This window comes from Aquarana catesbeiana, linkage group LG09, assembly GCF_042186555.1.
Source record: "Aquarana catesbeiana isolate 2022-GZ linkage group LG09, ASM4218655v1, whole genome shotgun sequence".
In the NCBI taxonomy this organism is placed as follows: Eukaryota; Metazoa; Chordata; class Amphibia; order Anura; family Ranidae; genus Aquarana; species Aquarana catesbeiana.
This window is the reverse complement of record NC_133332.1, coordinates 18,290,768-18,306,732: the sequence shown is the minus strand read 5'-3', so window position 1 is coordinate 18,306,732 and position 15,965 is coordinate 18,290,768. Positions and strand designations below refer to the sequence as shown.

The window sequence follows — 15,965 nt, the reverse complement described above, 5'->3', positions numbered from 1 at the left end:
CATGAATAGAAAGCAGTTTAACAAGTAGGTGGGTCTATAGCTGGTCCTACTGATGACGCTGTTCTGAACATGAATTCCCTGAGACCATAACAGACATACCCATAATTTCCTATTTTGTACACATAATGGAACATTATAGTAATTAAAAGAACTGTTTACAACAGCAAAAAAAGTAACAATTATAGACTCTTGATGCAGAGGTAAAACAAAAAACCGACAAGGAAAGAAGTTCAACAAGTTGGTGGGTCCATAGTTGGTCCTAGTGATGACACTGCTCTGAACATGGATTCCCTGGGATATTAATGGACATGCCCTTAATTTCCTATTTTTTTCACAAAAAGAGAAAGATTCTAGTAATTAAAAGAACTGTTTACAACAGCAAAAATAAAAAAAAAGTTAACAAAACAGACTCTTAATGTAGAGGAAGAATAAAAAAAAATAGACAGAGAGTCTTAAGACTTTTCATGAATGCAAAACTGTCCTATGCAATAATGTAAGAAGACAATTTGAAATATCAGTTTGGGAAAGTTCCTTGGGGACCTACCCTATTGTTCATTAATGCTTTTAGCCATTGGTGACTAGTTACAACAGCAAAAACATGAAAAAAAATAAGTACTCTTGATGTAGGGGAAGAATAAAAAAAACTGGCAAGGAGTCTTAGGACATTTCATGGGTAGAAAGCAGGTCAAAAAAATTGGTGGGTCCATAGTTGGTCCTAGTAAAGACACTGCTCTGAACGTGGAGTCTCTGGGACCATAATGAATATCCCCTTAATTTCCTTTTTTTCTTCACAAAAAAAAAACTAAACATTTGGTACCTAAAGGGGACTGTATATATACACACACACACACTCTTGATGCAGAGAAAGAATAAAAAATGAACAGGAATTTTTATGGATGCAAAGCAGCTCTACATAATAATATAGACAGACAATTTAAAATATTTGTTTCGGAAAGTTCCTCGGGGGCCTTCTCGTCTACCCGATTATTTGTGAATGCCTTTAGTCACCGGTGACTATTTGCAACAGCAAAAAAAGCAAAAATGATGTGCTCTTTATGCAGATAAAGAATAACAAACTGACAAGGCGGGTCTTACGACTTTTAATGGATGGAAAACAGTTCTATGCATTAACATGAGAAGACAATTTAAAATATTTGTTTGTAAAAGTTCCTTGGAGGCCTTCTCACCTACCTTATTGTTCATGAATGCTTTTAGGCATTGGATGAGCTTATGCTGATTTTTCTTGTCAATACTTTCCTGCCTTGAGAACAAAAAAAAAAAAAAACAATTAGTATATTCAGCAAAGCAAACAGAAATGCATCTGCCCAATCATATTTGAAATCACATCTGATTGGTTGCTTTAGGTATCTATACTTTAAAAAGAAAATGATTAACATGATTGATGAGTCAATGGTTTACAAAATATACTGCACGTTGCAATAATTTTTCTGATCCCTGATGGATTATTTATTTTTTCTTAATAACCTATTTACTTTATCTGCATTATTTGATTTGTTGAGAACTTGTACTCAATCATGTTGTAAGTCAGAGAACAAATTAAAGAACATCTAAACTATTTCTATAAACTTAATAAATTCCAGGTATGGATGTTTTACATAGTTCCAGCTTGGATCAATGTAACTATGCATATTCCATACCTGTGGGATTCCTCTAGAAGCTGGAAATTACCGTAGCAGACACTGCTACTCCAGTGATCTCTACTAGCTTCCAGGTCCTGTGCCAAGCGGCTGCCCTGCTGCATTGTGAACACCGGAGGTCCCTTGCTTGGCACGGGCACCATTCAGAGATCACGTTGCATTTTCTCAATGAATGTAAAATGTTCTCTGATTGCTCGAGGTGGAGAGACAAGGAGGAGGAAATGTCACACTCTCCACCTTATCCAATCAGGGAAAAAGCTGTATTTAAGGAACTGCTAAAGGCAATTTTTTTTAGAGTTCTTCCTCCAAGCTGATATGGTTGAGTGCTGTGGGATGTTCATAATTTGAGTCGCACTAAATGAATATAATACACCTTAGTCAATAATACAGTATTGCCATTGTGTACTATGAGAGTGTGAGGCCCTGCCTCCGTGAAAACGTAGGAGAAAATGAAACAGAACTCACATTAAGAGTTAAGTTCTAAACCAGGGGTAGGCAACCTCGGCCCTCCAGCTGTGGTGAAACTACAAGTCCCATGAGACATTGCAAGACCCTGACAATCACAGGCATGACTCCTAGAGGCAGAGGCATGATGAGATTTGCAGTTTCACAACAGCTAGAGTGCCAAGATTGCCTACCCCTGCCCCACCTATCATTTTTGAGTGGAGATAGCTGTGTTTTTGTTTTTAGCTTTCTTTGGATTCTGTAGTCCCGGGTCCTGGAACTTGAAGGTTCCAAAGTGTATTGGGTGAGACAGAACCTTCAATCCAGTGCCTGGATTTTACCAGGTGCCTGCGGCCTGTGCGAGTACACAGGTGTAGGGTCGTTATATACTCAAGCCTGAGAATAGCTCCCAATTTGAAGACAGAAGGTCTCCCCCAGTGATCAGAAGAGCCCTAGCCAGGAGTCGGGGGACAAAAGGTCTCAACCAGGGGTCGGAGGTGCCCCAGCAATCGGCCAGGTGGTCTTGTTCCAGGATTCAGATGGGCTTCTATCGGGGTGTAAAGAGAACCCCTATCCAGAGGCCAGGAGTGGGTCGTGCAGCACGGTGCTGCGACTAAACACTAAATGAGCCCAGTGAATCGGAAGAGCTGGACAATACAGTCAGAAGGACCAGTAAGGAGAGCAGCAACGCTGCTTGCAAGGGAGCCAGGTGGTTCATGTTGGTGTAGAAGAACCCCTGCATAGACAAGTGATGTTATGTGAACTTTCCATTCTGTATAATGAAAGTGGGCTGCCACATCCAAAAATACAGTTTGGACTGGAGAAACTCATTGGAAAAGCACCTACCAGATGAGCAAAATCACTCAAAGACCACAGTACCTAAAGCCATAACATTTTGAAAAAAACTTTCAGGTTTTCTTTTGTTATCTGTATTCCTTTGCAGAGATTTCTCTTCACTTCCTGTGTTGTAGACACATAAGAAATTGAGAGGAAATCTCTCATAAGTGAAAAAAGTCGTCAGACAGGTGTCACCACAACAACTATGGATAAGTGTCCCCTTTATTCCTGTTCCAGTAATAAAGCCAAATTTTGGATTTTTCAGTCCCAGTGACAATGGTCACTGGGACTAATAGGGTTAATATCCCTAACAGAGACACAGACTGCAAAAAACAAAAAAAAAAAACAAAGTGTTGATAACCCTTACCTACTCTAATCTAAAACAAAAAAAAAGAATGTTTTGGCTTATGATACACTTTAATTTCTTTCATTCAAGTACTGTAAATACTTTCGGTAGACCATGACTCGTTTAATGGTTCTTTGAAATGTGCAGTGCAGCCAATGTTCTGTGAACATGCTCTGAGATCTTCCAGAAAGAAGTCTTTCGTTGTTATATCAAAAGTAGATTAAATCACTCCCATCTAAATCTCTAGGGGTCCAAGAGACAGAAATACTGTATATAACCCCTAATGGTCAACCACGGGACTATATGGAGTGCTCACTTCAGCAAGCCGCAAAAGTAGCCCAGCCAAACTTATCACAGATGTGCCACAAGTGGGGGGTGACCTCACCGAGAGTGCTGGAGAGGGAACACCTAGAGAAGCATCAAACGCACACCCCATCCAAGATAAAATGGCATCAATTAGGTCTTTATTTAAAATCCTCTAGTGTGTTTAAAAATAGATAATATGTTCCTTACTGTCTTTTGTCCAGAAGTCTCTCCAGAATATCCAAAAGGACACCAAGGCCTTCATGTCCGAAGTTGTTGACCCAGCTGTAGAACAAGAGAATAAAATAAATGAAGCGTTATTGCAAGCTTTGCTTTGGCTAAGAAAAATCAAGAGCGTTTTTTTTTTTTTTTTTTAGAATAAATTGTTGTTTCTTTGTGTCTATTTTGAAGGTTTCAAATTGCAGTTTGTAAATTATGCCCTGTTAAACAGCAGTCAGTCAGCACAAAGTGACAAGGCAGTTTTGTCAAGTGACAAGATTAAAACAATGCCGTGTGAATGTGAAGTGCAGATAGAATTTCCTTTATTAAATCTTCTTACTTTTAACTGCGATGGAAAACTGTATGCATGCTCACTAGATGGCTTGTGGATACTTGACCATCTTTTCTAATGAGCTTGTTGGACAGTCAATACAGAATAGGTCCTTCACCCAACTGTTACCACAAGGTTGAAAGAACACAATTGTCTAAAATGTCTTTGTATGCTGTTGCATGAACAGTACCCTTCACTGCAAACCCCTGAAATCAATAATTTAGAGAGGCGCCTATACATTTTTTTTCCATATAGCGCATATGCAGATACTAAACTCCCCTTCAGCTCAAAAGTTTGCCCCCCCCCCCAATAATACAATTGCTGTTTTATTTCAGCCATATGTTTTTTTTTTATCTTATCAATCTTCAAATGAAAACTTGTCATGTCAAAATTAAATGCAAAAAATAAATAAATAAAAATTTAACATATTGGAAAAGATTGGTAGAAAACAATGGCTTATGCTACACATTAGGGCATAAATAGTGGGCAAGAAAGTCACAGGGGCCAGGGGTTCCTGCTCTCTAGATCCTGGTGACCCCTATGCTAGCACACAGAGATTTAGATTGGGTCTCTTTGCAGGGAATGATCCTGGGTTTGGAGGCCAGAAAGTGAATAAGTAAAGGGTCCAATTGGTCCCTTTACAAGTGAACAAAAGGGTTGATTGATCTGCCCAAGTGGATCATTAATCTCTGGAGAACATTTCCCATTCTGGATTGGCCTGATTTAGAGTGAATACCAGTTTGAATGAGACAATTGGCTCACACATTCACCACCCAAAGGTTCTCTTTAACCGTAGTTGTGACCCTTCCACGTACTTATGGAACATCACCCTTTGGAGACCCAGGTGAAGAACAAGCTCTGGAGAACATCTCCCTCTTTGGTTTGACTTGGTCCACCTTAAACAAGGCAATTCACTCAATCACTACATAAGTCTACTATTCAAAGTTCTCTTTAACCAATCTTTTAACCTTTCCACATATGTGTGGCACCTGGGGCCTTACAGGTAGAACAATGCTTAGATCAAGAGCACAAACCAAAGTGCAAGTCACTTTTCTTAGGGGGGTATTGAAAGATCAAATACTGGAAGGACAAAAGAGAAAAGGAAAAACCACATACAAAACGGTCCATATAATCTGTGGCGAGTATTAACAGTTTAAAAAGACATTTTCAAGAGCATACTCATTAAACCCTCAGCTCTTGCTTTCACGGCTGTCCAGACCTGGGGGTCATACTTTCATATCGGGTAGTTGTGCCCAGTGGTACATGTGTTCTGGACTCAAAATCTATGATCTTTTTTTTAATACTTTTTTGCAAAAATGAATACCTAAGCTACCATAAGAAACCCTTCTGAGATCACTCAGAAACAACATTCTTTAATGGTCCATGTCTTGGCAAACGTGAGAAAGCCAGCCGCAAAGACATGGTTATGAGATACAATCCCTATAACTGAAATTAAAGCCAGTATATAATGGGTCATGGTCAATGAGAAGCTTATGGCTAAATTACATGAGACTATTTTGAAATTTAAGCGGGTTTTGGCCCCCTGGATTTCTCATTTTCCTCCAGGGAATTTTGACCATCATCTACTTCAACTTTGATTGATTGGTCTAATCTAGATAAGGGCCCTATACCCCATCTCAGAGCACCCTGACCATCTCCCCGTCCTCTTTTCTCATCGCCCCTTACCCACTCCCTCTTCCCCCTTCCCCTTATTCTATTTCTCTTTACTCCTCCATAGCCTCTGTATTGCCTTTAGATACAGTGCCTTGAAAAAGTATTCCCACCCCTTGAAATTTCCACATTTTGTCATGTTACAACCAAAAATGTAAATGTATTTTATTGGGATTTTATGTGATAGACCAACACAAAGTGGCACATAATTGCGAAGTAGAAGGAAATAAATAAATGGTTTTAAACATTTTTTACAAATAAATATGTGAAAAATGTGGCGTGTATTTGTATTCAGCCCCCGGAGTCAATACTTTGTAGAACTCCCTTTCTCTGCAATTACAGCTGCATGTCTTTTTGGGGATGTCTCAACCAGCTTTGCACAGCTAGAGAGTGAACTTTTTGCACATTCTTCTTTGCAAAATAGCTCAGGCTCTGTCAGTTAGGATGGAGAGCGTCTGTGAACAGCAATTTTCAAGTCTTGCCAATTGGATTCAGGTCTGGACTTTGACTGGGCTATTCTAACACATGAATATGCTTTGAACTAAACCATTCCATTGTAGCTCTGGCTGTATGTTTAGGGTCGTTGTCCTGCTGGAAGGTGAACCTCCGCCCCAGTCTCAAGTCTTTTGCAGACTCTAATGCCCCGTACACACGATAGGATTTTCAGATGGAAAATATGTGATAGGACCTTGTTGTCGGAAATTCCGACCATGTGTAGGCTCCATCACACATTTTCCATACGAATTTTCGACACACAAAGTTTGAGAGCTTGCTATAAAATTTTCCGACAAATCTTCCACAAAGTGCCACGCACGCTCAGAATAAATTAAGAGTCGAAAGTTATTGGCTACTGCCCCATTTATAGTCCTGACGTACGTGTTTTACGTCACTGCGTTCAGAACAATCAGATTTTTCGACAACTTTGTGTGACCGTGTGTATGCAAGACAAGTTTTAGCCAACATCTGTCGGAAAAAATCCATGGATTTTGTTGTCGGAATGTCCGATCGTGTGTACGCGGCATAACAGATTTTCTTCTAAGATTGCCCTGTATTTGGCTCCATCCATCTTCCCATCAACTCTGACCAGCTTCCCTGTCCCTGCTAAAGAAAAGCATCCCCATAAAATAATGCTGCCACCACCATGTTTCACAGTGGGGATGGTGTGTTCAGGGTGATATGCAGTGTTAGTTTTCTGACACACATAGCGTTTTGCTTTTAGGCCAAAAAGTTCAATTTTGGTCTCATGTGACCAGATCACCTTCTTCCACATGTTTGCTGTGTCCTCCACATGGCTTCTCGCAAACTGCAAATGTGACTTCTTATGGCTTTCTTTCACCAATGTCTTTCTTCTTGTCACTCTTCCATAAAGGTCAGATTTGTGGAGAACACGACTAATAGTTGTCCTGTGGACAGATTCTCCCACCTGAGCTGTGGATCTCTGCAGCTCCTCCAGAGTTACCATGGACCTCTTGGCTCTTCTCTGATGAATGTTCTCCTTGCCCGGCCTGTCAGTTTAGATGGACGGCCATGTCTTGGTAGGTTTGCAGTTGTGCCATACTCTTTCCATTTTCGGATGATGGAATGAACAGAGCTCCGTGAGATGTTCAAAGCTTGGGATATTTTTTTATAATCTAACCCTGCTTTAAACTTCTCAGAAAATTTATCCCTGACCTGTCTGGTGTGTTCCTTGGCGTTCATGATGCTGTTTGTTCACTAAGGTTCTCTAACAAACCTCTGAGGGCTTCACAGAACAGCTGTATTTATACTGAGATTAAATTACACACAGGTGGACTCTATTTACTAATTAGGTGACTTCTGAAGGCAATTGGTTCCACCAGATTTTAGTTAGGGGTATCAGAGAAAAGGGGGCTGAATACAAATGCACGCCACACTTTTTTTTAGATATTTATTTGTAAAAAAAAATTCAAAGCCATTTATTTTCCTTCCACTCCACAATTATGTGCCACTTTGTGTTGGTCTATCTCATAAAATCCCAATAAAATAAATTTAGGGCTCCTTCACACGGACGTGTCCGTGTACGGAGCCCGCTTTGCTCAGCGGGGGATCGCTCCGTCGATCCCCGCTGAGCAGGCAGATGACAGGTCCGTAGCTGCACATTGACCTGTCAGAGCGCCGCTCTCCCCTATGGGGGATCGGATGACGACGGACTGTAGAGTCCGTCATCACCCGATCCGATCCGCAGATGGATGGAAAAGTAGGTGTTTCCTCCGTCACACTTTTTCGGATCGCAGCGGGTCGGATGTCAGCGGACATGTCACCGCTGACATCCAACGCTCCATAGACCTCCATGGAGTGTCCGTTCAGGTCCGCCTAAAAAACTGACAGGCGGACCTGAACGGATCGGCCGTGTGAAAGAGGCCTTACATTTTTGGTTGTAACATGACAAGATGTGGAAAATTTCAAGGGGTATGAATACTTTTTCAAGGCACTGTAGCTTGTTTTATCCCACTACATGTGGCCTTCCCATATTTTGGGCCAAGTGGTACCAATTTTGCTAATGGCAGTTACCATTTGGGGGGAAGATGCAAACAAATGAAACTTGCCCTTTTGGCCAATGTTGATAACCTGACACTCTGGAGAAGAGACACTTGAGAGGGGATATGATTTCAATTTACAAATACTGTACTGGTGACCCCACAATAGGGATAAAACATTTTTGCAGAAGAGAGTTTAATAAGACTCGTGGCCACTCATTACAATTAGAAGAAAAGAGGTTTAACCTTAAACTACGTAGAGGGTTCTTTACTGTAAGAGCGGCAAGGATGTGGAATTCCCTTCCACAAGCGGTGGTCTCAGCGGGGAGCATTGATAGCTTCAAGAAACTATTAGATAATCACCTGAATGACCGCAACATACAGGGATATGTAATGTAATACTGACACATAATCACACACATAGGTTGGACTTGATGGACTTGTGTCTTTTTTCAACCTCACCTACTATGTAACTATGACACGTTTCGGGTGGGGGGGGGGGGACATACCCCCTTCCTCAGAGCTGTTTATGCCTCTTCCCATTTTTGTTTATGAGTATGTTTTTTTTTTTGTTTGCAAGGCTGATTAGCCTCTTTTACAGTTATACTTGGTACAATGCTCTCTAAAATTTATTGTAGCATCTTCAATCTCTGTGAAGAAGCTTTTCTCTGATGTTTGATTATCTTTGTATACTTGAAAAAAAAAAATATTGAACAAGGAAAAGACATTTTAATTTTCTCGATGTGCCACTTTATAAGTTACATGTTACATTCCGATGGGGGAAAGAAAGAGCTTACATGGACTTGTGTGCGTATTATTAGCTCTTTTATAGAAGGAAAATGCTGTTTTAGTTTCACGGGGTCCTTTAAATTTTCGCAGCTTAACTCAAAATCCCTCAACACCTACCTACCCCTCCTTGGAACCGTAGTGTGCTGGATCCGCGGTGTGACTATGGAGTCCAGGAAGACATGCTTATTGTGTGATAAAATCAGCACAAGCTCCAAAACTGTTAGGAGAAAATTAACATTGCACATTGTACGTACGAAATAGCCCGGGAGACTGTGAAGAGCCTTGTTTTTAATGAGAGATGCTTGGTATTAATTATACAGGGTGCTTTGTTCAATGTGTTATGGAATTTGTACTGTTTTGCCATATTGTTATTAAATATCAAAACTCTGCAGGTGATTTAATTATGCTCCGGGAGCACGGAAAGAATGTAAAAAAAAAAAAAGAAGCAGCAATGCAAAGTAAAAGTGCAACATAAATTAGTGTCTAGATGTAAAAAGGAAATGCTAAATACTTATGAAATATGACCTGTTTAATTAATGTTATTAGACACAATTTGTCATGTTTGGAAGAACACTTTATAGAGGCTATAGCCGTGTCTGTCAGCGAATTGAGATATAGTATTTATTTTAAATCTATATTAATTATCAATCTGTGATTGTTTAAATAGTGATTTTGGAAGAGAAAGAAAGAGTCAGAACGTTTGTTGGGTTTGATGGCTGTTGGTGAACCAGTTAGGTGGGAATCTTCATCACTTCCTGTTCTTGAGACGTTGACAGGAAGTTAGGGAAGGTTTTGGCCGGTAACGTTTGTTGGGTTTGATGGCTGTTGTTGAACCAGTTAGGTGGGAATCTTCATCACTTCCTGTTCTTGAGACATTGACAGGAAGTTAGAGGTCATCTACCCCAAATGGAAGGAAATCCCAACTTTGGCTGCTTTTCGAAAGATGTTCCTTTTTTTTTTTTTTTTTTTTTAATATTTCGATAGGTGGATAGACCTGGCCTTTCTGGATCCGGCCTGGGCACCATCAGTTATAAAGGAGCTCCAGGCCCCCCCCCCCCAAAAATTTACTAAAAATCCTGTTGCTGCTGACTTTTAATATAAGGACCTTTCCAGGGATCCAGCGATGTGCTCACCCAAACCAAATTCTTCAAGAGGCTTCTGGACCAGGCGCCGGTATCTCAAGTACAGGAACCCTTCTGGCTTCACAGCCGGTTTCCGGCTGCACTGAGCTTTGTGAATGGTCCCGCCATCTTCTGGAACCTGTGATGTGTCCCAGAAGGCTGTGGGGGGGGAGGGCAACGTCCGCTCAGATTGCCACGTCGACCTAACCAGAAGTGGCAGCAGGTACCTGCCAAAACCCTCCCAAAAAGTGCCCAATGTGGCATTGGAGGGGGGGGGGGGGGATGCAAACAAGTGCAACTTCCCCTTTTGTCCAATGTTGGTAAGTTGACACGTTTCGAGGGGACATAGCCCCTTCCTCAGAGCTGTTTTGTCAGAAACCATGAAATCAGGCCGAGAGAGAAGTACAGCTAAATCACACTTGTTTAATAAAAGTAAAAAGAACAAACGCAGTCAAAAAATAGCCAAATTTCAGTAACCAGAACGGATAGTCAGCCAAGCCAGAAGTCGGGGATCAATGTAGTGGAACAGCAAGCAGGATCAGGAGCTAGTGTCAGAAACCATGAACCAGACCGAGACAGAAGTACAGTAAAATCACACTTGTTTATTAATAAAAATAAAAAGGTAAATAGAGTAAGCGTAGTCAAAGCATAGCCAGAGTCCAGTAACCGGATCGGGTAGTCAGCCAAGCCAGAGTTCAGTAACCAGATCGGGTAATCGGTCAGGCCAGAAGTCAAGGATCCAAGTAGAGGAACAGCAAACAGGATAAGGAGCAAGAAGGGATGTCAGCAAAGCCAGTCTTTAACCGGTTCAATACCGGGCAATTTCACCCCCTTCCTTCCCAGGCCAATTTTTAGTTTTCAGCACTGTCGCACTTTAAACATCAATTGCGCGGTCGTGCAACGTTGTACCCAAAAGAAATTGACGTCCTTTTTTTCACCACAAATAGAGCTTTTTTTTGGTGGTATTTGATCGCCTCTGCGGTTTTAATTTATTGCGCTATAAACAAAAGAAGAGCGACAATTTTGAAAAAAACACAATATTTTTAACTTTTTGCTATAATAAATATCCCAATTTTTTTTTTTTAAAACACATTTTTTCCTCAGTTTAGGCCGATAGGTATTCTTCTACATATTTTTGGTAAAAAAAATCGCAATAACCGTATATTGATTGGTTTGCGCAAAAGTTATAGCGTCTACAAAATACTGGATAGATTTATGGCATTTTTAAAAAATATATATTTTTTTATTTTTTTTAGCGGCGATCGCGATTTTTTTTGGTGACTGCGACATTATGGCGGACACATTGGACACTTTTGACACATTTTTGGGACCAATCACATTTATACAGCGATCAATGCTATAAAATTGCATTGATTACTGTGTAAATGTGACAGGCAGTGAAGGGGTTAACCACTAGGGGGCGGGGAGGGGTTAATATGTTTCCTAGGGAATGATTCTAACGGAAGGGGGAGGGGACGCACTAGGGGAGGAGACCGATCTGTGTTCCTCCGTTCTGGGAACACAGATCGCTCTCCTCAGAGCTGACAGGCTGTGGATCTGTGTGGATCTGTGTGTTTACACACACAGATCCACATGCCGGCCCGGTTAACGGGCAATCGCGGGTGCCCGGCGGACATCGCGGCCGCCGGGCACACGCACCGGGTCCCGAGGAACGCGCGCGCGCGCCCCCTAGACGGCCGGGAATCCCAGGACGTCATATGACGTCCACCCAGGATGGGAGATCCCATCTGTGGACGTCATATGACTATGGGCGGGTAGGGAAGTGGTTAAACAGGAACGCAGGAGATGGTTTCTTGTGATGTGACCAAGGGGAAGGCTGGAATGAAGTGAGCTGGAGATCTTTAAGTAGGCGGGACTGACGAGCAGATCCACAACAGCTGGTTAACTGTGGAGAGATAGGAGCTAGCAATTAGCCGACAGTTGAGCGGCCAGCTCAGAGAAGGAAGGGCTGAGCCAGCCCTGACAGCTAGAAGGGATGTCAACAAAGCAAGTCTTGAACAGGATCTCAGGAGAACGTTTCTGTGATGTTTGACCAAGGCGAAGGCTGAGCTCCTCTGGACTGGATGGCTTAAGTAGGCAGGACTGATGAGCAGGATATCATCAACAGCTGAGTAACTGTGGAGAGATAGGAGCTGGCAATTAGCCGACAGCTGAGTGACCAGCTCAGAGAAGGAAGGGCTGAGCCCAGCCCTGACATGTTTATGCCTCTTCATATTTTCGTTTGTGAGTATGTTTTTGTCCTTTACATTTTTATAATAAATATTGGTGGTAATGCACTAGGCGCCCCTCCTGTGTGTTTTTATAGTTTCTTTGCAAGTTTTCCCAGTCTGAGGCATCGCTAGTGGTGCCACCTACAGTTTGAACACTATAGTGTTTGACTTCTCCAGTGAAGAGGGGAAAAAAAAAGAAAATAGTGTGGGGGTGGGGGGATTGTTAAAGTGCCTTCAAGACCTGTTGTGGACTGACAACACATAGCATTTTTGTAGAGTGGTATCAGCTCTGCCCAGTATCTTTTGCTAAAGAACTTAACCACTCCCATTTTGAGATAACGCAGGAAGTGTGCAGTGTACATGGGACAGCTCTAAATTTCCTACAAGATCAACAGGTTTTTTTTCCACTCATGAAATAAAAGATAAAAGTAACACAATTCTTCCAACAGTATATTAACCTCTTGCTGATTGCCCCACTTATTTGTACTGCGTGGCGGCGGCTCCTACAGGAGAAATCACATACCTGTTCGTGAGCGCCAGCGCCCAGCTCCCCTCTGTGACCCGCCATTTCTTCCCGACAAAGACAGAACGGCGATCCGCCTATGTAAACAAGGCAGATTGCTGTTCTGTGACAAGGAAAGACGGAGATCCTGTGCTTCTGCTAAGCAGGAACATGTATCTCTGTCTTCCCACAGTACAAGCACCTTCTCCACACAGTTAGAAAGCCCTCCCTAGGGACACATTCAACCCTTTGAAAGCCCCTGTTGTTAACCCCTTCCCTGCCAGTGTCATTGGTACAGTGACAGTGCATATTTTTTTAGCACGGATCACTGTATTGGTGTCACTGGTTGCCAAAAAGTGTCACTTATGCTGTGTACACGCGATCGGAATTTCGTCCAGCAAAAGACCGATGAGAGTTTTTCGTCGGAAAATGCGACCGTGTGTATGCTCCATCGGACTTTTGCTGGCCGAATTCCAGCCAGCAAAAGATTTAGAGCAGGTTCTCTTTTTTTGGTCGGAAAAAGTTCCTATCTGAAAATGCGATAGTCTGTGCGCAAAATTCCTACGTATGCTCGGAAACAATTCGACGCATGCTCAGAAGCATTGAACTTCATTTTCTCAGCTCGTCGTAGTTTTGTACGTCACCGCTTTCTTGACGGTCGTAAGTTCAGCGAACTTTTGTGTGACCGTGTGCATGCAAGGCAAGCTTGAGCGGAATCCCATCGGAAAAGCCATCATATCTTTTTCCGACGAGAAGTCCGATCGTGTGTACGCGGCATTAGTGTCCGATTTGTCCGCTGCAATGTCATAGTCCTATTATAAGTCGCTGATCACTGCCATTTACTAGTAAAAAAAAAAAAATTCCATAAAAATATCTCATAGTTTGTAGATGCCGATAACTTTTGCGCAAACCAATCAATATACACTTATTGGGATTTTTTTTTTACCAAAAATATGTAGCAGAATATATATTGGCCTAAATTGAAGAAGACATTTGATTTTTTTACATTTTTTTTATTGCATGTGTTTTACAGCAGAAAGTAAAAAATATGTTTTTTTTTTTTCCAAAATTGTCGGTCTTTTTTTGTTTATAGCGAAAAAACAAAAAAAACGCAGAGGTGATCAAATACCACCAAAAGAAATTTATATTTGTGGGAAAAAAAGGACATCAATCTGATTTGGGTACAGCGTCGCACGACCGCGCAATTGTCAGTTAAAATAACGCAGTGCCGTATCGCAAAAATTGGCCTGGTCATAAAAAGGGGGGTAAACCTCCTGGAGCTGGAGAAGTTAAGCAGACCAAATGAAACCAATAAGAGAAGATCATTGCATTGTTGGGGTTTACTTTACATACCCTTAAAATTTGAAATCTGTTTAGGAAACACATTCTACCTATTTTGTAGTCCTAATTCCCACCCTACTAGCCAGTGGCAGCTGGTCCATACGGGGCGCAGGGGTGCCGCCCCCCCAATCCATATGCCCGGCCCCTAATCTATATGCAGGGCGCCGGATGCATGGATTCTAACTGGGTTTTTTTTTTTTTTAAGCACATGATTAAAGCCTGTAGCTCTAATTGTCTTCAAAAGAGGGCGGGCTCGGGGGCGCAGAGCACTGCGCCCCGAGCCCACCCAGTTATGTGACAATAGAGAATGAATATTCTCTATTGTCTTCCTGATTCTTCTCCCGGCCAATCAGGAAGCAGGTAATGAGACCCGATTGGCCAGGGAGTCTTAGGACTCCCTGGCCAATCGGGTCTCAGGACACACTTCCTGTTTAGCTGGGAGGAAAAGCAACGACCACGGCTCTTCCTTCCCCCTGCCTCTTAAGTTAAGGTCCGTCTCCTGCGGGGGGGGTGGGGGGTGGGGGGTGGCGGTGGATCGCCACCGCTTTCTCATACATCTAACGAGTGGGGAGGGTGCTTGCGGCAATCGCCGCCTTCATGTCCGCCGTCTGTCTCCCACACGGGGGGGGGGGTTAGGTTGCTTGCGGCGATCGCCGGTTTCCTTCCAGGGGGGTTACGTGCCGTTAGCTTGCCCCACCCACCCATATAGTACCAGCCGCCCTGCTACTAGCTAGATTCCAACTAAACTTTATAAAGTGTGTTCCCTGGTACCGACACCACCGCCTGTCAACTAGGGTTGCCACCTTTTCCTCAAGCCAAACCCGGACACTTTAGCGGCACAGGCTACATTTTTTTCGGGGGCAACCTTTGGGGTGGTAATGCAGCGTGCTGCGGCAAACAGTTACCCTTAACTGACGTGGTAATATATGTAAGTTTCTCTGGTATCCATTAATGCCTTTCCCTATGGAGCTGGCATTTGCAAACCTTAGCGACTTGTTTGGCCAAACTGCTCTTGCTAACATCATGGCCCCCCCCCACCCAGTGATGCCAAACTTGCCCCCAGACAGCGGGCCGCAGCTCCCAAATGGCAACAGATTTTTGTATGACTATCTCAGTTACTTGGGGAGCCACAGCCCAGTCTAAATAACGTGTCTGGGTTTCAGGCAGACTGAAACCCGGACACAAGATTCCAAACCCGAACTGTCCGGGTGAATCCTGGACAGGTGGGAAACCCTACTGCCAACCCACTGCAGCCCCACCCACATGGGCGGAGCAACATCATTTGCAGTTTAGCCCCCAATGAAAAACTCAATCAAAGTAACTTCAAGGGCTGATATTAAATGCAAAGAACGAACTGAACAAACTTTCTAACTTTATCGCAGTTTCCGCCGTTGCCTGGGTAACATTACCAAGTTCCTGGATTAATTTTACTTGTCACCTGGAGGCACCCTTTTTTTTTTTATAACCGCTCTTGTGTTGAATTAAAATTTAACAGCGCACCAATCACCCAACATCCTACAGAAAAAGCTGCATGCGTAAAATACTAATTGCCGTGATCAGAAACCAGACGCAGCGACTAGATGTGTTTAATTACCGGCTCGAGCGGCTTTCATATCAGCTCCGTTAAAGTTAAGTTTGACGGAAACCCTCTAAAGTCTCCCAGCTGACAAAAAATCC

The 15,965-nt window shown here is 42.6% G+C and overlaps 1 protein-coding gene across 4 annotated transcripts in view; it reads right to left on the bottom strand.

Annotated features, from left to right (window-relative positions):
- DIAPH2 (diaphanous related formin 2) overlaps positions 1–15,965 on the bottom strand; it is a 1,573,862-nt gene that overhangs the window by 1,139,758 nt on the left and 418,139 nt on the right. For all 4 annotated transcript variants that reach the window (XM_073598133.1, XM_073598134.1, XM_073598135.1 and 1 more), the window contains 2 exons: positions 3,799–3,873; positions 1,192–1,261 (listed from right to left, as the gene is read on the bottom strand). In XM_073598133.1, the coding sequence (XP_073454234.1) occupies positions 1,192–1,261; positions 3,799–3,873 (145 nt within the window). The remainder of the gene's footprint in view (positions 1–1,191; positions 1,262–3,798; positions 3,874–15,965) is intronic.